Source organism: Somniosus microcephalus, chromosome 34 (genome assembly GCF_052327205.1).
Source record: "Somniosus microcephalus isolate GS21.2 chromosome 34, FLI_Smic_1.0, whole genome shotgun sequence".
NCBI lineage: Eukaryota > Metazoa > Chordata > Chondrichthyes > Squaliformes > Somniosidae > Somniosus > Somniosus microcephalus.
Window position 1 is genome coordinate 7,057,353 of NC_141020.1, and position 19,503 is coordinate 7,076,855.

At 56.9% G+C, this 19,503-nt stretch overlaps 1 protein-coding gene across 1 annotated transcript in view; it reads right to left on the reverse strand.

Moving 5' to 3' along the window:
• Nucleotides 1–14,908, reverse strand: part of kptn (kaptin (actin binding protein)) — a 31,926-nt gene extending 17,018 nt beyond the window's left edge. Inside the window, exons 1-7 of the mRNA XM_085973298.1 lie at nucleotides 14,567–14,908; nucleotides 11,867–11,949; nucleotides 10,671–10,755; nucleotides 9,495–9,549; nucleotides 7,433–7,508; nucleotides 7,264–7,337; nucleotides 4,077–4,186 (exon numbers count right to left, since the gene is read on the reverse strand). Coding sequence (XP_085829424.1) covers nucleotides 4,077–4,186; nucleotides 7,264–7,337; nucleotides 7,433–7,508; nucleotides 9,495–9,549; nucleotides 10,671–10,755; nucleotides 11,867–11,949; nucleotides 14,567–14,816 — 733 coding nt within the window. The 5' untranslated portion in view covers nucleotides 14,817–14,908. The remainder of the gene's footprint in view (nucleotides 1–4,076; nucleotides 4,187–7,263; nucleotides 7,338–7,432; nucleotides 7,509–9,494; nucleotides 9,550–10,670; nucleotides 10,756–11,866; nucleotides 11,950–14,566) is intronic.
• Nucleotides 14,909–19,503: the final 4,595 nt, after the last annotated feature.

The window sequence follows — 19,503 nt, forward strand, 5'->3', positions numbered from 1 at the left end:
GGAGAGGGGCGAGGGGGAGAGGGGCGAGGGGGAGAGGGGCGAGGGGGGAGAGGGGCGAGGGCGAGGGGGGAGAGGGGCGAGGGGAGGGCGAGGGGGAGAGGGGCGAGGGGAGAGGGCGAGGGGGAGAGGGGCGAGGGGGAGAGGGGCGAGGGGCGAGGGGCGAGGGAGGGCGAGGGGGGAAGGGCGAGCGGGAGGGGGGGAAGGGCGAGCGGGAGGGGGGAAGGGCGAGCGGGAGGGGGGGAAGGGCGAGCGGGAGGGGGGAAGGGCGAGCGGGAGGGGGGAAGGGCGAGCGGGAGGGGGGAAGGGCGAGCGGGAGGGGGGGGAAGGGCGAGCGGAGGGGGAAGGGCGAGCGGGAGGGGGGAAGGGCGAGCGGGAGGGGGGAAGGGCGAGCGGGAGGGGGGAAGGGCGAGCGGGAGGGGGGGAAGGGCGAGCGGGAGGGGGGGAAGGGCGAGCGGGAGGGGGGAAGGGCGAGCGGAGGGGGAAGGGCGAGCGGGAGGGGGAAGGGCGAGCGGGAGGGGGGAAGGCGAGCGGGGGGGGAAGGGCGAGCGGGGGGGGAAGGGCGAGCGGGGGGGGAAGGGCGAGCGGGGGAGGGCGAGCGGGGGAAAGGGCGAGCGGGGGGGAAGGGCGAGCGGGGGGGAAGGGCGAGCGGGGGGGGAAGGGCGAGCGGGGGGGAAGGGCGAGCGGGGGGGGAAGGGCGAGCGGGGGAAGGGCGAGCGGGGGGAAGGGCGAGCGGGGGGGGGGAAGGGCGAGCGGGGGGGGGAAGGGCGAGCGGGGGGGGGGAAGGGCGAGCGGGGGGGGGAAGGGCGAGCGGAGGGGGAAGGGCGAGCGGGAGGGGGGAAGGGCGAGCGGGGAGGGGGGGGAAGGGCGAGCGGGAGGGGGGGAAGGGCGAGCGGGAGGGGGGGAAGGGCGAGCGGGAGGGGAGGCGAGCGGGAGGGGGGAAGGGCGAGCGGGAGGGGGGGAAGGGCGAGCGGGAGGGGGGGAAGGGCGAGCGGGAGGGGGGGAAGGGCGAGCGGGAGGGGGGGAAGGGCGAGCGGAGGGGGGAAGGGCGAGCGGGAGGGGGGAAGGGCGAGCGGGAGGGGGGGAAGGGCGAGCGGGAGGGGGGAAGGGCGAGCGGGAGGGGGGGAAGGGCGAGCGGGAGGGGGGGAAGGGCGAGCGGGAGGGGGGGAAGGGCGAGCGGGAGGGGGGGAAGGGCGAGCGGGAGGGGGGGGAAGGGCGAGCGGGAGGGGGGGAAGGGCGAGCGGAGGGGGGGAAGGGCGAGCGGGAGGGGGGAAGGGCGAGCGGGAGGGGGGGAAGGGCGAGCGGAGGGGGGGAAGGGCGAGCGGGAGGGGGGGGAAGGGCGAGCGGGAGGGGGGAAGGGCGAGCGGGAGGGGGGGAAGGGCGAGCGGGAGGGGGGGAAGGGCGAGCGGGAGGGGGGGAAGGGCGAGCGGGAGGGGGGAAGGGCGAGCGGGAGGGGGGGAAGGGCGAGCGGGAGGGGGGGAAGGGCGAGCGGCGGGGGGGGAAGGGCGAGCGGCGGGGGGAAGGGCGAGCGGGAGGGGGGAAGGGCGAGCGGGAGGGGGGGAAGGGCGAGCGGGAGGGGGGGAAGGGCGAGCGGGAGGGGGGGGGGAAGGGCGAGCGGGAGGGGGGGAAGGGCGAGCGGGAGGGGGGGAAGGGCGAGCGGGAGGGGGGGAAGGGCGAGCGGGAGGGGGGGGAAGGGCGAGCGGGAGGGGGGGGAAGGGCGAGCGGGAGGGGGGGAAGGGCGAGCGGGAGGGGGGGAAGGGCGAGCGGGAGGGGGGGAAGGGCGAGCGGGAGGGGGGGAAGGGCGAGCGGGAGGGGGGGAAGGGCGAGCGGGAGGGGGGGAAGGGCGAGCGGGAGGGGGGGAAGGGCGAGCGGGAGGGGGGGGAAGGGCGAGCGGGAGGGGGGGAAGGGCGAGCGGGAGGGGGGGGAAGGGCGAGCGGGAGGGGGGGGAAGGGCGAGCGGGAGGGGGGGAAGGGCGAGCGGGAGGGGGGGAAGGGCGAGCGGGAGGGGGGGAAGGGCGAGCGGGAGGGGGGGAAGGGCGAGCGGGAGGGGGGGGAAGGGCGAGCGGGAGGGGGGAAGGGCGAGCGGGAGGGGGGAAGGGCGAGCGGGAGGGGGGGAAGGGCGAGCGGGAGGGGGGGAAGGGCGAGCGGGAGGGGGGAAGGGCGAGCGGGAGGGGGGAAGGGCGAGCGGGAGGGGGGAAGGGCGAGCGGGAGGGGGGAAGGGCGAGCGGGAGGGGGGAAGGGCGAGCGGGAGGGGGGAAGGGCGAGCGGAGGGGGGAAGGGCGAGCGGGAGGGGGAAGGGCGAGCGGGAGGGGGGGAAGGGCGAGCGGGAGGGGGGGAAGGGCGAGCGGGAGGGGGGGAAGGGCGAGCGGGAGGGGGGGGAAGGGCGAGCGGGAGGGGGGGAAGGGCGAGCGGGAGGGGGGGGAAGGGCGAGCGGGAGGGGGGGGAAGGGCGAGCGGGAGGGGGGGAAGGGCGAGCGGGAGGGGGGGGAAGGGCGAGCGGGAGGGGGGGAAGGGCGAGCGGGAGGAGGGGGGAAGGGCGAGCGGGAGGAGGGGGAAGGGCGAGCGGGAGGAGGGGGAAGGGCGAGCGGAGGAGGGGAAGGGCGAGCGGAGGAGGGGAAGGGCGAGCGGGAGGAGGGGGAAGGGCGAGCGGGAGGAGGGGAAGGGCGAGCGGGAGGAGGGGAAGGGCGAGCGGGAGGAGGGGAAGGGCGAGCGGGAGGAGGGGAAGGGCGAGCGGGAGGAGGGGAAGGGCGAGCGGGAGGAGGGGAAGGGCGAGCGGGAGGAGGGGAAGGGCGAGCGGGAGGAGGGGAAGGGCGAGCGGGAGGAGGGGGAAGGGCGAGCGGGAGGAGGGGAAGGGCGAGCGGGAGGAGGGGAAGGGCGAGCGGGAGGAGGGGAAGGCGAGCGGGAGGAGGGGAAGGGCGAGCGGAGGAGGGGAAGGGCGAGCGGGAGGAGGGGAAGGGCGAGCGGGAGGAGGGGAAGGGCGAGCGGGAGGAGGGGAAGGGCGAGCGGGAGGAGGGGAAGGGCGAGCGGGAGGAGGGGAAGGGCGAGCGGGAGGAGGGGAAGGGCGAGCGGGAGGAGGGGAAGGGCGAGCGGGAGGAGGGGAAGGGCGAGCGGGAGGAGGGGGAAGGGCGAGCGGGAGGAGGGGAAGGGCGAGCGGGAGGAGGGGAAGGGCGAGCGGGAGGAGGGGGAAGGGCGAGCGGGAGGAGGGGAAGGGCGAGCGGGAGGAGGGGAAGGGCGAGCGGGAGGAGGGGAAGGGCGAGCGGGAGGAGGGGAAGGGCGAGCGGGAGGAGGGGAAGGGCGAGCGGGAGGAGGGGAAGGGCGAGCGGGAGGAGGGGAAGGGCGAGCGGGAGGAGGGGAAGGGCGAGCGGGAGGAGGGGAAGGGCGAGCGGGAGGAGGGGAAGGGCGAGCGGGAGGAGGGGAAGGGCGAGCGGGAGGAGGGGAAGGGCGAGCGGGAGGAGGGGAAGGGCGAGCGGGAGGAGGGGAAGGGCGAGCGGGAGGAGGGGGGAAGGGCGAGCGGGAGGAGGGGAAGGGCGAGCGGGAGGAGGGGAAGGGCGAGCGGGAGGAGGGGGAAGGGCGAGCGGGAGGAGGGGAAGGGCGAGCGGGGAGGGGGAAGGGCGAGCGGGAGGGAGGGAAGGCGGGAGGGAGGGAAGGCGGGAGGGAAGGAAGGCGGGGAGGGAAGGAAAAGAGGGAGAGAGAGAGAGAGAAGGAAGAGAAAGAGAGAGATAAAGTGAGAAAGAGTGAGAGACACAAAAAGATTGACAGGCGGATTCGATCAATTAGCGAAGATGGGAGAAACCAGACTCAGACACTCAACAACACCTTGCTTTTATGTAGTACCATTATGCAGAAAAAGTCCCAAGACAATTCACGGGTCTAATCAGACAGAAATAGACACCGAGCCAAAAAAAGTGGTGAAAGGCACGGCTTTTATGGGGGGCCTTAAAGCAGGAGCGAGAGGGAGGCGGTGAGGTTTAGGGAGGGAGTTCCAGGGCTCGAGGCCCAAGGAGATGAAGGCACGGCCGCCAATGGCGGGGTGGAAGGGGGCTCGTAACCTTACTGCGATTCCCGATGTGACATTTCTGACCTTTGGAGTCCTGATCCACATGGGAAATTCCCACAAATCCATTCTGACATCCAAATGAGGTCAGGCGTCTGGTGGAGTCCGGAATATTGAGCACGTCGAGCCAGAGCACGCTGTAACAGTCAGACACAGGGACAAGCGGGCGTTAGTACTCGCGTTACACCTTCCCAGAATCACAGCGCGAACTGCCCGAGAATAGGAGAAATCAGCATTCAATTCTCTTCAGAACACAAACTCAAGACACAGGGGAACTCCGAATGTTAGTGAAGGATAATTCAGAGTATGGGTAAAACACAACTGATATTTCCAGTGTCTCTATACAGGGCACATCTGATTGAGATAATTAAGTATTATATTCCCAGATTCATGATATAATATATACCATATAATAACATTCACACTCCCAGATATAAAGAAAGAACTTGCATTTATATAGCACCTTTCACATCCCAATGCGCTTTACAGACAATCAAGCACTTTTTGAAGTGTGGTTACTGTTGTAATGTAGGAAACGCACAGCAAGCTCCCACAAACAGCAATGCGATAATGACCAGATCATCTGTTTTTTTAGTGATGTTGATTGAGGGATAAATATTGGCCCCAGGACACCGGGGAGAGCTCCCCCCCTGCTCTTCTTCAAATCTTTGGAATTCTCTACCCCGGAGAGCTGTGGAGGCGGAGTCATTGAATATATTCAAGGCGGCGATCGACAGACATTTGAACTACGAGCGAGTTGAGGGGTCTGGGGAGAGAGCGGGAAAGTGGTGTTGAGGACAAGATTGGATCAGCCATGATCTTATTGAATGGCGGAGCAGGCTCGAGGGGCCGATTGGCCGACTCCTGCTCCTGTTTCTTATGTTCTAAATGGGATCTTTTATGTCCACCTGAGGGGCAGACGGGGCCTCGGCTTAACGTCTCATCCGAAAGACGGCACCTCAGACAGTGCGACGCTCCCTCAGTACTGCCCCTCTGACAATGCAGCGCTCCCTCAGTACTGCCCCTCTGACAGTGCGGCGCTCCCTCAGTACTGCGCCTCTGACAGTGCAGCGCTCCCTCAGTACTGCCCCTCCGACAGTGCAGCGCTCCCTCAGTACTGCACCTCAGACAGTGCAGCGCTCCCGCAGTACTGCCCCTCTGACAGTGCGGCGCTCCCTCAGTACTGCCCCTCCGACAATGCGGCGCTCCCTCAGTACTGCCCCTCCGACAGTGCAGCGCTCCCTCAGTACTGCCCCTCTGACAGAGCGGCTCTCCCTCAGTACTGCCCCTCCGACAGTGCAGCTCTCCCTCAGTACTGCCCCTCTGACAGAGCGGCGCTCCCTCAGTACTGCCCCTCTGACAGAGCGGCGCTCCCTCAGTACTGCCCCTCCGACAGTGCGGCTCTCCCTCAGTACTGCCCCTCCGACAGTGCAGCGCTCCCTCAGTACTGCCCCTCTGACAGAGCGGCGCTCCCTCAGTACTGCCCCTCCGACAGTACAGCTCTCCCTCAGTACTGCCCCTCCGACAGTGCAGCGCTCCCTCAGTACTGCCCCTCCGACAGTGCAGCGCTCCCTCAGTACTGCCCCTCCGACAGTGCAGCGCTCCCTCAGTACTGCCCCTCTGACAGAGCGGCTCTCCCTCAGTACTGCCCCTCTGACAGTGCAGCGCTCCCTCAGTACTGCCCCTCTGACAGAGCGGCGCTCCCTCAGTACTGCCCCTCCGACAGTACAGCTCTCCCTCAGTACTGCCCCTCCGACAGTGCAGCGCTCCCTCAGTACTGCCCCTCCGACAGTGCAGCGCTCCCTCAGTACTGCCCCTCCGACAGTGCAGCGCTCCCTCAGTACTGCCCCTCTGACAGAGCGGCTCTCCCTCAGTACTGCCCCTCTGACAGTGCAGCGCTCCCTCAGTACTGCCCCTCTGACAGTGCAGCACTCCCTCAGTACTGCCCCTCCGACAGTGCAGCGCTCCCTCAGTACTGCCCCTCCGACAGTGCGGCGCTCCCTCAGTACTGCCCCTCCGACAGTGCAGCGCTCCCTCAGTACTGCCCCTCCGACAGTGCAGCTCTCCCTCAGTACTGCCCCTCTGACAGTGCAGCTCTCCCTCAGTACTGCCCCTCTGACAGTGCAGCTCTCCCTCAGTACTGCCCCTCCGACAGTGCAGCTCTCCCTCAGTACTGCCCCTCCGACAGTGCAGCGCTCCCTCAGTACTGCCCCTCCGACAGTGCAGCGCTCCCTCAGTACTGCCCCTCCGACAGTGCAGCGCTCCCTCAGTACTGCCCCTCCGACAGTGCGGCGCTCCCTCAGTACTGACCCTCCGACAGTGCAGCACTCCCTCAGTACTGCCCCTCCGACAGTGCAGCTCTCCCTCAGTACTGCCCCTCTGACAGTGCGGCACTCCCTCAGTACTGCCCCTCTGACAGTGCGGCACTCCCTCAGCACTGCCCCTCCGACAGTGCAGCGCTCCCTCAGTACTGCCCCTCCGACAGAGCAGCTCTCCCTCAGTACTGCCCCTCTGACAGTGCAGCACTCCCTCAGTACTGCCCCTCCGACAGAGCAGCTCTCCCTCAGTACTGCCCCTCCGACAGTGCGGCGCTCCCTCAGTACTGCCACTCTGACAGTGCGGCACTCCCTCAGTACTGCCCCTCTGACAGTGCGGCACTCCCTCAGTACTGCCCCTCTGACAGTGCGGCACTCCCTCAGTACTGCCCCTCTGACAGTGCAGCACTCCCTCAGTACTGCCCCTCCGACAGTGCGGCGCTCCCTCAGTACTGCCCCTCCGACAGTGCGGCACTCCCTCAGTACTGCCCCTCTGACAGTGCGGCGCTCCCTCAGTACTGCCCCTCCGACAGTGCGGCGCTCCCTCAGTACTGCCCCTTCGACAGTGCGGCGCTCCCTCAGTACTGCCCCTCTGACAGTGCGGCACTCCCTCAGTACTGCCCCTCCGACAGTGCGGCGCTCCCTCAGTACTGCCCCTCTGACAGTGCGGCGCTCCCTCAGCACTGCACTGGGAACGTCAGCCTAGATTTTTTTATGCTCAAGTCTCTGGAGTGGGGACTTGAACCCACGACCTTCGCACTCAGAGGGGAGAGGGTGTGCTACCCACTGAGCCACGGCTGACACAGTTGTAACACTCCCAGATATAATATATAATATGACAGGCATAGATATAGTATGTAAGACCCGATATAACACTGCGATGAATGATAAACTCTTACTGGCTGGGTAAGTCTGTTAACTCTGGGAATAGGAATTCTATCGGTCGTTCTTCAAACTGGTGCAGTGTTTCATTCTGAGAGAGGGAGAGAGAGAAACGGTTATTCAGAATCATTGAAGGAGACTCGAAGTTGAGCCCCAGTGAAATCGAGACTGAAGGGAGCTGCTGACCTCTTTGTACAGGTGTATCCGCTGGTCGTGACCGCTGAGCAGAAACACGGTCTCGCGCTGTCTCCTCTCCTGAACCCTGTAACATGGAAACAACCAGGGTGAAGCCTGCCACGCTCGGAAGTGCAGCAATGAAGGCAGCAGCCTCGCCCTATTTTAGCGATATTACCATCTTGAAATTAGCGCGAGGCTATTTGGGAGCGAAATCAGGAAGCACTGTTTCCACCCACATCGGGTAGTGGAAATCTGGACTTCTCTCCCTCAAAAGGCTGCGGAGGCCGGCTGAAGCTTTCAAGACCGAGATCGATAGGATTTTTGTAGTTTAGGAGGAATTGAGGTGGTGTAGGAATAATGTTTTTTTTAAATTCGCTTATGGGATGTGGGCGTCGCTGGCAAGGCCGGCATTTATTGCCCATCCCTAATTGTCCTTGAGAAGGCGGCGGTGAGCCGCCTTCTTGAACCGCTGCAGTCCGTGTGGTGAAGGTGCTCCCACAGTGCTGTTAGGGAGGGAGTTCCAGGATTTTGACCCAGCGACGATGAAGGAACGACCAATATATTTCCAAGTCAGGATGGTGTGTGACTTGGAGGGGAACTTGGAGGTGGTGGTGTTCCCATGCGCCTGCTGCCCTTGTCCTTATAGGTGGAAGAGGTCACGGGTTTGGGAGGTGCTGCCGAAGAAGCCTTGGCGAGTTGCTGCAATGCATCTTGTAGATGGTGCACACTGCAGCCACGGTGCGCCGGTGGTGGAGGGAGTGAATGTTTAAGGTGGTGAATGGGGTGCCAATCAAGCGGGCTGTTTTGTCCTGGATGGTGTCGAGCTTCTTGAGTGTTGTTGGAGCTGCACTCATCCAGGCAAGTGGAGAGTATTCCATCACTCTCCTGACCTGTGCCTTGTAGATGGTGGAAAGGCTTTGGGGAGTCAGGTGGTGAGACACTCGCCGCAGAATTCCCAGCCTCTGACCTGCTCTTGTTGCCACAGTATTTATGTGGCTGGTCCAGTTAAATTTCTGGTCAATGGTGACCCCCCCAGGATGTTGATGGTGGGGGATTCGGCGATGGTAATGCCGTTGAAAGTCAGGGGGCAGTGGTTAGACTCTCGCTTGTTGGAGATAGTCATTGCCTGGCACTTCTGTGGCGCGAATGTTACCTGGACTAGTATTCCTGAACTAATAATCCCTCTAACTTCTTTTTCCTCATTCTCGGGATGTGGGCGTCACTGGCAAGGCCGGCATTTATTGCCCATCCCAGTTGCCCCGAGGTGGTGGTGGTGGGCTCGCCCTCGTGGACCAATGTAGCCTGCTTTTTGTAGCGGTTTGATACGACCGAGTGGCTTGTTCGGCCACTTCAGAGGGTGGTTAAGAGTCAAGCATGCTGATGTGGGATTGAGATATACTGAGGATTATTTTTTTTTTTTTAAAGTGACTTAAGGAAAGACAGAGCTATGGGGAGAGAGCTGGGCAGTCGGATTAGCTTGTGGTTGATACAAGGCTATGAGGAGAGCGCAGGGCAGTGGGATTATTATTGGATTGATACAGGGAATACTCGGAGCTCCGACATGGCAAGAGAGCCCCAGGTGGGCAGAGGAAACGCTTCAAGGACACCCTCAAAGTCTCCTTGAAAAAGTGCAACATCCCCACCGACACCTGGGAATCCCTGGCCCAAGACCGCACAAAGTGGAGGAGAGGCATCCGGGAAGGCGCCGAACACCTTGAGTCTCTTCGCCGGGAGCAAGCGGAAGCCAAGCGCAAACAGCGGAAGGAGCGCACGTCAAACCCAAGCACCCCACCCACCCACCCGCCCCCTTCAACCACCGTCTGCCCCACCTGTGACAGAGACTGTAGGTCCCGTTTTGGACTCAGTCACCTGCGAACTCATTTTTAATGTGGAAGCAAGTCATCCTCGGTTCCGAGGGACTGCCTAAGAAGAAAAGATACAGCAAATAGGGAGAGTGCAGGGTAGTCGGATTAGCTTGGGTTTATTTATCCCGAGGGGGAATGAACAAGGAGGGGAGAAAGTCTCGCAAATAAAGCGCTGTGAAATGAACAGGCAGGACGGAGGCACTTACTCCACGTGGCAAAGCTGGAACGGAGTAAACTGCAGCTCCAGGTTGAGGCAGCTTTCTGGAAACACAGCAACAACACGGGTCAATGTTAAAACTCACTCCACCCTCTGAAAAGGAAAGGCACTTCAGCAATGTTCGCTGAGAGCTGCGGTTTGTTCTCGCGCGGCCTGTTTCTTTTAGCGCGCGGTCCCTTTAAATTCCCGCTCATGCGCGCGGTTTTTACAATGGGGAAGCCGGTGAGCGGCCTGAGCGGGACCTTTCCCATTACTGCGCGGCCGCGCAGCCTAGAGGGAACGGTGCACTTCAGCGAAACAGTTAACCTGGGACACGGGGCGCCAAGGGCTTTTATCTCGGAGATGCTGCTTCTGCCTCGACCCTCACCCCTGCAAAGGGAGTTGGCCATCCCCTCCCTCCCTCCCCCCATTATCCTGTAAATGCCCGCCGTGACTCAGTGGGTAGCACTCTCGCCTCTGAATCAGAAGGGTGTCCCACTCCAGAGACATGAGCACGTAATCCAGGCCGACACTCCCAGTGCAGTGCTGAGGGAGTGCCGCACTGTCGGAGGTGCCGCCTTTCAGATGAGGGAGTGCAGCGAAGGTTCGCCAGGCTGATACCTGGGATGAAGAGAGTTTGGGTTGATTAGGCTTATATTCGCTGGAGTTTAGAAGAATGAGAGGGGATCTCATTGAAACGTATAAAATTCTAACAGGACTAGACAGACTAGATGCAGGAAGGATGTTCCCGATGGCCGGGGAGTCCAGAACCAGGGGTCACAGTCTAAGGATAAGGGGTAAGCCATTTAGGACTGAGATGAGGAGGAATTTCTTCACCCAGAGAGTGGTGAACCTGTGGAATTCTCTACCACAGAAGACAGTTGAGGCCAATTCATTAAATATATTCAGGAAGGAGTTAGATATATTTCTTAAGGCTAAAGGGATCAAGGGATATGGGGAGAAGGCAGGGACAGGGTACTGAATTTGGATGATCAGCCATGATCTCATTGAATGGCGGAGCAGGCTCGAGGGGCCGAATGGCCTACTCCTGCTCCTATCGTCTATGTTTCTATGAGGCGTTAAACCGAGGCCCCCGTCTGCCATGGGGTTCTTTGGACAATTGTAGACACCCTGCCTGAGGTCAACTAACAACCACAACAGAATGCAGATATTCCCATTTACTCACGTGCTATTGAGTCCAAATTATACTCTGATCCCGGCTCGTAGTCACAATAAATGTTGAGGAACGGACTTGCCTTATCACCAGAGTCCTGAGCAGGAGCACACAACAACAATGGGAGATAGCTTAGAGTGGAAACCAGGCCAGGATCCCAGTGCTTACTTTAATTGGGCGCGTTCCCTACATTACAACAGTGACTCGTTTTTAAAATGGTGAGAGACTGGGAGATGTTGGTGTTCAGAGGGACCTGGGTGTTCTTGTACACAAATCACTGAAAGTTAACCTGCAGGTACAGCAAGCAATTAGGAAAACGAATGGTATGTTGGCCTTTATTACAAAGGGATTGGAGTAGGAGTAAAGAAGTCTTACTGCAACTTTATAGGGTCCTGGTGAGACCACACCTGGAGTATTGTGTACAGCTTTGGTCTCCTTACCTAAGGAGGGATATACTTGCCATAGAGGGAGTGCAACGAAGGTTCACCAGACTGGTTCCTGGGATGGGGGGATTGTCCTTTGAGGAGAGATTGAGTAGACTAGGCCTACATTCCCTAGAGTTTAGAAGAATGAGAGGTGATCTCATTGAAACATAAAATTATTAAAGGGCTTGACAGGGTAGATGCAGGGAGGATGTTTCCCCTGGCTGGAGAGTCAGTCTCAGAATAAGGGGTCGGCCATTTAGGACTGAGATGAGGAGGAATTTCTTCACTCAGAGGGTGGTGAATCTTTGGAATTCTCTCCCCCAGAGGGCTGTGGAGGCTCAGTCGTTGAGTATATTCAGGACAGAGATTGATAGATATTTGAATATTAAGGGAATCAAGGGATATGGGGATAGTGCAGGAAAGTGGAGTGGAGGGAGGGGAGGGGAGGGGAGGTAAGGTAAGGGTGGGGAGTTGAGGTTGAAGATCAGCCATGATCTTATTGAATGGCGGAGCAGGCTCGAGGGGCCGAATGGCCGACTCCTGCTCCTATTTCTTATGACTACACTTCAAATGTACTTCATTGGCTGTAAAGCGCTTTGGGATGTAGTGGTCATGAAAGGCGCTATAGAAATGCAAGTTATTTTTTTCTCTCTTTCTCTGAGGATAAATGACACACGGGGGAGATGGGAGTCGTTTTCATTTTTTTTAAAAGAAAGACTTACATTTATATAGCGCCTTTCACTTGGACCATCACAGGAGTTTGTTCGGTATCAGTGACCTCACCTTAATAAAGGTTATTCCCACGACCAGTCCTGCTTTTGGGGGCGATTTGTTGAAAGCATCAATCGATACGATCTCTGCATCAACTATGGAGGGAATAGAAGAGAGAGATTCTAAGAATTGCCACAAAGTCACACAGTAACACGCTCTCACTCAATTGCAAACCTTTCACTGGACCGATTACGTAGGTTTTGGACAGACTGTAGCCTCACTCTGTTCAAATCTAAGACTTGCTCGCCTTTTTTTAATTCATTCACGGGATGTGGGCGTCGCTGGCAAGGCCAGCATTTATTGCCCATCCCTAGTTGCCCTCGAGAAGGTGGTGGTGAGCCGCCTTCTTGAACCGCTGCAGTCCGTGTGGTGAAGGTGCTCCCACAGTGCTGTTAGGGAGGGAGTTCCAGGATTTTGACCCAGCGACGATGAAGGATCGGCCGATATATTTCCAAGTCAGGATGGTGTGTGACTTGGAGGGGAACTTGGAGGTGGTGGTGTTCCCATGCACCTGCTGCCCTTGTCCTTCTAGGTGGAAGAGGTCGCGGGTTTGGGAGGTGCTGCCGAAGAAGCCTTGGCGAGTTGCTGCAGTGCATCTTGTAGATGGTACACACTGCAGCCACAGTGCGCCGGTGGTGGAGGGAGTGAATGTTTAAGGTGGTGGATGGTCCTGGATGGTGTCCAGCTTCTTGAGTGTTGTTGCAAGCTGCACTCATCCAAGCAAGTGGAGAGTATTCCATCACACTCCTGACTTGTGCCTGCTCCTTCTTTCCCAAGATCTCCAGACTCTGCGACTCCCTCGGTTTTCCCGTCCTCCTGCGAGCTGCATGTTTACAACCCAAGCTTGGTCTCACCTCACTCAACAGCGCTTCCTCATTGATGCTCTCCTATACTTTCAGCATTAATTCCAACCTTGAGCCCCGTCACAATCTTTCTCGTCTCTCTCCAGTGCAGTACTGAGGCAGTGCTGCACTGTCGGAGGTGCCGTCTTTCAGATGCGACGTTAAACCGAGGCACAGTCTGCCCTCTCAGGTGGGCCACATGGCACTATTCCGAAGAGGAGCAGGAGAGTTCTCCGGGCCAACATTTATCCCTTAAAGAGCACCTAAAACAGATGATCTGGTCATTTATCTCATTGCACTTTGTGGGATCTTGCTGTGCGCAAATTCGTTGCCGCATTTCCCACATTACAACAGCGACTACACTTCAAAAAGTACTTCATTGGCTGTAAAGCGCTTTGGGACGTTGAGGTCATGAAAGGCGCTGTACATTTGTTTCTCTCTGTCTTATTGCTATTATTATGCCATCTTAGGTGGACCTAAAAGATCCCACAGTACTATTTGAAGAAGAGCAGGGGAGGCTGGGAATCCAATGATGGGATTGGGAGAGGCTGGGAATCCAATGATGGGACTGGGAAAGGCTGGGAATCCAATGATGAGATTGGGAATCCAATGGTGGGAGTGGCTGGAAATCCAATGTGTTGTTATTTCAGATTTCCAGCATCTGCAGTATTTTGCTATTGTACTGGGATTGGGAGATGCTGGGAATCCAACGCTGGGAGTGGGAGAGGCTGGGAACCCAATGATGAGATTGGGAGAGGCTGGGAATCCAACGATGGGAGTGGGAGAGGCTGGGAATCCAACGCCGGGAGTGGGAGAGGCTGGGAATCCAACGCCGGGAGTGGGAGAGGCTGGGAATCCAACGCCGGGAGTGGGAGAGGCTGGGAATCCAACGCCGGGAGTGGGAGAGGCTGGGAATCCAACGCTGGGAGTGGGAGAGGCTGGGAATCCAACGCTGGGAGTGGGAGAGGCTGGGAATCCAACGATGGGAGTGGGAGAGGCTGGGAATCCAACGCTGGGAGTGGGAGAGGCTGGGAATCCAACGCTGGGAGTGGGAGAGGCTGAGGCTGGGAATCCAACGCTGGGAGTGGGAGAGGCTGGGAATCCAACGCTGGGAGTGGGAGAGGTTGGGAATCCAACGCTGGGAGTGGGAGAGGCTGGGAATCCAACGCTGGGAGTGGGAGAGGCTGGGAATCCAATGATGAGATTGGGAGAGGCTGGGAATGCAACGCTGGGAGTGGGAGAGGCTGGGAATCCAACGCTGGGAGTGGGAGAGGCTGGGAATCCAATGCTGGGAGTGGGAGAGGCTGGGAATCCAACGCTGGGAGTGGGAGAGGCTGGGAATCCAATGCTGGGAGTGGGAGGGGCTGGGAATCCAACGCTGGGAGTGGCAGAGGCTGGGAATCCAACGCTGGGAGTGGCAGAGGCTGGGAATCCAATGCTGGGAGTGGGAGAGGCTGGGAATCCAATGCTGGGAGTGGCAGAGGCTGGGAATCCAACGCTGGGAGTGGCAGAGGCTGGGAATCCAACGATGGGAGTGGGAGAGGCTGGGAATCCAACGATGGGAGTGGGAGAGGCTGGGAATCCAATGCTGGGAGTGGGAGAGGCTGGGAATCCAATGATGGGAGTGGGAGAGGCTGGGAATCCAATGCTGAGAGTGGGAGAGGCTGGGAATCCAACGCTGGGAGTGGGAGAGGCTGGGAATCCAATGATGGGAGTGGGAGAGGCTGGGAATCCAATGATGAGATTGGGAAAGGCTGGGAATCCAATGATGGGAGTGGGAGAGGCTGGGAATCCAATGATGAGATTGGGAGAGGCTGGGATTGGGAAGGGTCTGTGTGTGTGGGGGTGAAGTGAGGCCTGGTCCCACTACCTGGGATGTAGGTGAAGGGCACCTCCTTGGCCACGGGCCGGATTTTCTGCCTCAGGTCCTGGTACCTGAAGCACAACACCTTCCCCTTCAGGGTGGCGGCCAGCAGGTCACATCCACCTCCTCCACCGTCCCGGGCCAGGGCGGCCAGGCCGTACAGGTTGCTCTGCGACGAGAGGCGGCTGAAGCTATCCTCCAGCAAAGGGCAGGCCCCGCACAGGCCGCTCGGGGGAGGAGGCCGCCGCCCGGCCATCGCCCGCCTCAGGCACCACCGCAACCGACCCCGTAGGAGGGAGCCTCCCCTGCCCGTCGCTCCACGATGACGTCTGAGGCGCTCCCCTCAACAGCCCCACTACCCGTATCAAAGATGGCGGCCGGCCAGGATTGCCGAGGCAACCACCACAACAACAACAACTGGCAAAGTAGTGAGGATGCTGGAAATCTGAACTTAAAAAAACATGAAAATGTTGTAAATGCTCAGCAGCCTCTGCAGAGAAACATAGAAGATAGTGTGTATGTACCTTTAAGGGAATAACTGGTCTTAGACTGCAGTACCGGCAGTGACCACCCCTGTATAAAAGGCCCTAGCAGGCTTCTGTATTTTCAGTCTGACGCTGCCTCCTGTTCAGTAAAGTACCTGTTAAACTGTTCTCCCGAAGTCCGTGTATTATTGAGGCGCGGACTTTACAGATAGGAGCAGGAGTAGGCCATTCGGCCCCTCGAGCCTGTTCCGCCATTTAATGAGATCATGGCTGATCATCCAAATTCAGTACGATAGCAAAATACTGCAGATGTTGGAAATCCGAAATAACAACAGAAAATGCTGGAAAAACTCAGCAGGTCAGGCAACATCCGTGGAGAGAAATTTGAGTTGTAATTCTCTTGTAATTGTTCCACTCCTTTCCCCCCCCCCCTTTCCTTTTGTTTCTCTCTCTCACCTGGCAGCTATCTTTTGCCCTGCCAGTACACTTTACACCTAACCCCAGCCTATTACCATCTCGTCCAGCTTCTAATCTCTTTTACTTCTTTTGTTTCTTTTATTCTTTTGTCTGATCGCAGCCCTGCCTTCGATCTAGTTTCTTTCCTTTCCAGTTTTGAAGAAGGGTCCAACCCGAAACGTCAACTCAAATTTCTCTCCACGGATGTTGCCTGACCTGCTGAGTTTTTCCAGCATTTTCTGTTGTTAATCCAAATTCAGTACCCTGTCCCTGCTTTCCCCCCATATCCCTTGATCCCTTTAGCCTTAAGAAATATATCCAACTCCTTCTTGAATATATTTAATGAATTGGCCTCTACTGCCTTCTTTGGTAGAGAATTCCACAGGTTCACCACTCTCTGGGTGAAGAAATTCCTCCTCATCTCAGTCCTAAATGGCTTACCCCTTATCCTTAGACCGTGACCCCCTGGTTCTGGACTCCCTCGCCATCGGGAACATCCTTCCTGCATCTAGTCTGTCTAGTCTTGTTAGAATTTTATAAGTTTCAATGAGATTCCCTCTCATTCTTCTAAACTCTAGCAAATATAAGCCTAATCGACCCAATCTCTCCTCATACGTCATTCCTGCCATCCCAGGCATCAGCCTGGTGAATCTTCGCTGCACTCCCTCCATGGCAAGAACATCCTTCCTCAGATAAGACGACCAAAACTGCACACAATACTCAAGGTGTGGTCTCACCAAGGCCCTGTACAACTGCAGCAAGACATCCTTGCTCCTGTACTCGAATCCTCTCGCTATGAAGGCCAACAATAGCTGGTATAAAAGTACTGAGGATGCTGGAAATCTGAACTTAAAAAAACATAAAAATGTTGTAAATGCTCAGCAGCCTCCGCAGAGAGAGAGAGAAAAACAAGAGTTAAACGTTTCAGGCCCACAACCCTTCCTCAGAACTGGAAAAAGTTAAGAGATGTTAACTCGACCTGAAATATTAAACTCTTGTTTCTCGCTCCGCGCAGATGCTGCCTGACCCGCTGAGCGTTTCCAGCATTCTCTGTTTTTATAACAACAAATTGTATTTATATAGCGCCTTTAACATAGTAACACATCCCAAGGCGCTTCACAGGAGCGATTATCAAACAAAAATTTGACACCGAGCCACATAAGGATAAATTCGGGCAGGTGGACAAATGCTTGGTCAAAGCAGTCAGTTTTAAGGAGCGTCTTAAAGGAAGAGAGAGAGGCAGAGTGGTTTAGGAAGGGAGTTTCAGAGCTCGGGGCCCAGGCAGCTGAAGGCACGGCCGCCAATGGTGGAGCGATGGAAATCGGGGATGCTCAAAAGGGCAGAATTGGAGGAGCGCAGAGATCTCGAGGGGGTTGTGGGGCTGGAGGAGATTACAGAGATAGGGAGGGGGGCGAGGGCCATGGAGGGATTTGAAAACAAGGATGAGAATTTTGAAACAACTTGCACTGCATCAAATTCAAGCTGAATAAACCCCCAACTTTTAAACTGCGGCTACAATCCACCTTGCAATTCTGTCAGAAATCCAACACTTGTACTGTATAGAGATTTCTAAGGAGTTAAAGAAAAAGACTTGCATTTCTATAGCGCCTTTCACGGCCACCGGACGTCCCAAAGCGCTTCACAGCCAATTAAGTCCTTTTTGAAGTGTAGTCACTTTTGTAATGTGGGAAACGTGGCAGCCAATTTGCGCACAGCAAGCTCCCACAAACAGCAATGTGATAATGACCAGATCATCTGTTTTTAGTGATGTTGATTGAGGGATAAATATTGGCCCCAGGACACTGGGGATAACTCCCCCCCTGCTCTTCTTCAAAATAGTGCCGTGGGATCTTTTAGTGGGCAGACGAGGCCTCGGTTAATGTCTCATCCGAAAGACGGCACCTCCGACAGTGCGGCACTCCCTCAGCACTGCACTGGGAGCGTCAGTCTGGATTTTGTGCTCGAGTCTCTGGAGTGGGACTTGAACCCACAACCTTCTGACTCGGAGGCAATGGTGTTACCCACTGACTGAAACCCCAACTTTTAGACTGCAAATACAATCCCAATCTGGATTCCGTCAGAAAAGACTTAAACACTAATACAAATGCAAAATACTGCAGATGTACAACTCCTTTTGCCTCACATCATCGTCCCTTTTGTCATTTAACCACTCCTGCCTTTCACCCTATCACAGGCCGTCCCTTTTGTTCTCTCCTCCCCTCCCCGCCTCTGTACTTGCTTAAAACCGGTTCCATCGCTCAACTTTTTCCAGTTCTGATGAAAGGTCATCGACCTGAAACGTTAACTCTGTTTCTCTCTCCACAGATGCTGCCTGACCGGCTGAGTATCTCCAGCATTTTCTGTTTTTATTTTACTTGAAAAAGACTTGTATTGTCAAATCTTTCGTCTTATAACATTCCCGGGAAGCACCGTGGGACGTTTTACAACCTTAAAGGCGCTATATAAATGCAGGTTGTTGAGATTTTTAAGGAGTTAAAGACTCGCATTTCTATAGCGCCTTTCACGACCACCAGCCGTCCCAAAGCGCTTTACAGCCAATGAAGTACTTTTGAAGTGGAGTCACTGTTGTAATGTGGGAAACGCGGCAACCAATTTGCGCACAGCAAGCTCCCACAAACAGCAATGTGATAATGGCCAGATCATTTGTTTTTTAGCGATGTTTTGTTGAGGGATAAATATTGGGACAGGACACCGGGGTTAACTCCCCTGCTCTTCTTCGAAATAATGCCAAGGGATCTTTTACGTCCACCTGAGGTGTCAGACGGGGCCTTGGTTTAACATCTCATCCGAAAGACGGCACCCCCGACAGTGCAGCGCTCCCTCAGCACTGCACTGGGAGCGTCAGCCTGGATTTTTGTGCTCAAGTCTCTGGAGTGGGGACTCGAACCCACAACCTTCTGACACAGAGGCAGGACTGCGACCCACTGAACCACAGCTGACTAAATAACTTCTTAAAAGAAAATAAGTTTCTTTAAAGTTGGACAACTTAATTTAGAAGTTTAAAAAAAGTATCTATAGTACATCAAGGGAATTAAATTACATGTATACCGAATCAGAAAGCTGCGGAGCTCCCATAAACGTTGAGATTATTCTAAAGACTTGCTGCACTATTGGGCAAAGCAAACCAGCATTGTAAACCAACCAGTTTCCCCAGCTGATGGTTTCTAAGAGTAACAGTTACATAGAAAAATAGAAGATAGGAGCAGGAGTAGGCCATTCGGCCCCTCAAGCCTGTTCTGCCATTTAATGAGATCATAGCTGATCATCCAAATTCAGTACCCTGTCCCTGCTTTCTCCCCATATCCCTTGATCCCTTTAGCCTTAATACATCCAACTCTTCCTTGAATATATTTAATGAATTGGCCTCAACTGCCTTGTGTGGTAGAGAATTCCACAGGTTCACCACTCTCTGGGTGAAGAAATTCCTCCTCATCTCTGTCCTAAATGGCTTACCCCTTATCCTTAGACTGTGACCCCTGGTTCTGGACTCCCCGCCATGGGGAACATCCTTCCTGCATCTAGTCTGTCTAGTCCTGTTAGAATTTTATAAGTTTCAATGAGATCCCCTCTCATTCTTCTAAACTCTAGCAAATATAAGCCTAATCGACTCAATCTCTCCTCGTACGTCATTCCTGCCATCCCAGGTATCAGGTTGTGTTTATTTAGCATTTGTCCTCCTTGGAATACAACACGCTGCTAAAATGCGGTTTTAAAATCTTATTATCTGGGGAACGCTCGGTTGATTGTAATGTAAATGAAGGTTTACTTGCTTCAAAACGAGTTGCAACTTTGCATACCTTTTTTATTTGCAAGTGGAATGTGCCTGGGTGTGAATGCATTAATTGGTTTTATTTCAGCCTTCCTGTCAAGCCTTTATGGAATTTCCATGATATGGAAATAATAGGGAGTGAGATTTCAGTTGTATTAAGTGTCACCTCATTTGTGGGAAATTACACTGAGATTTCCATATGGTTGTGGGTT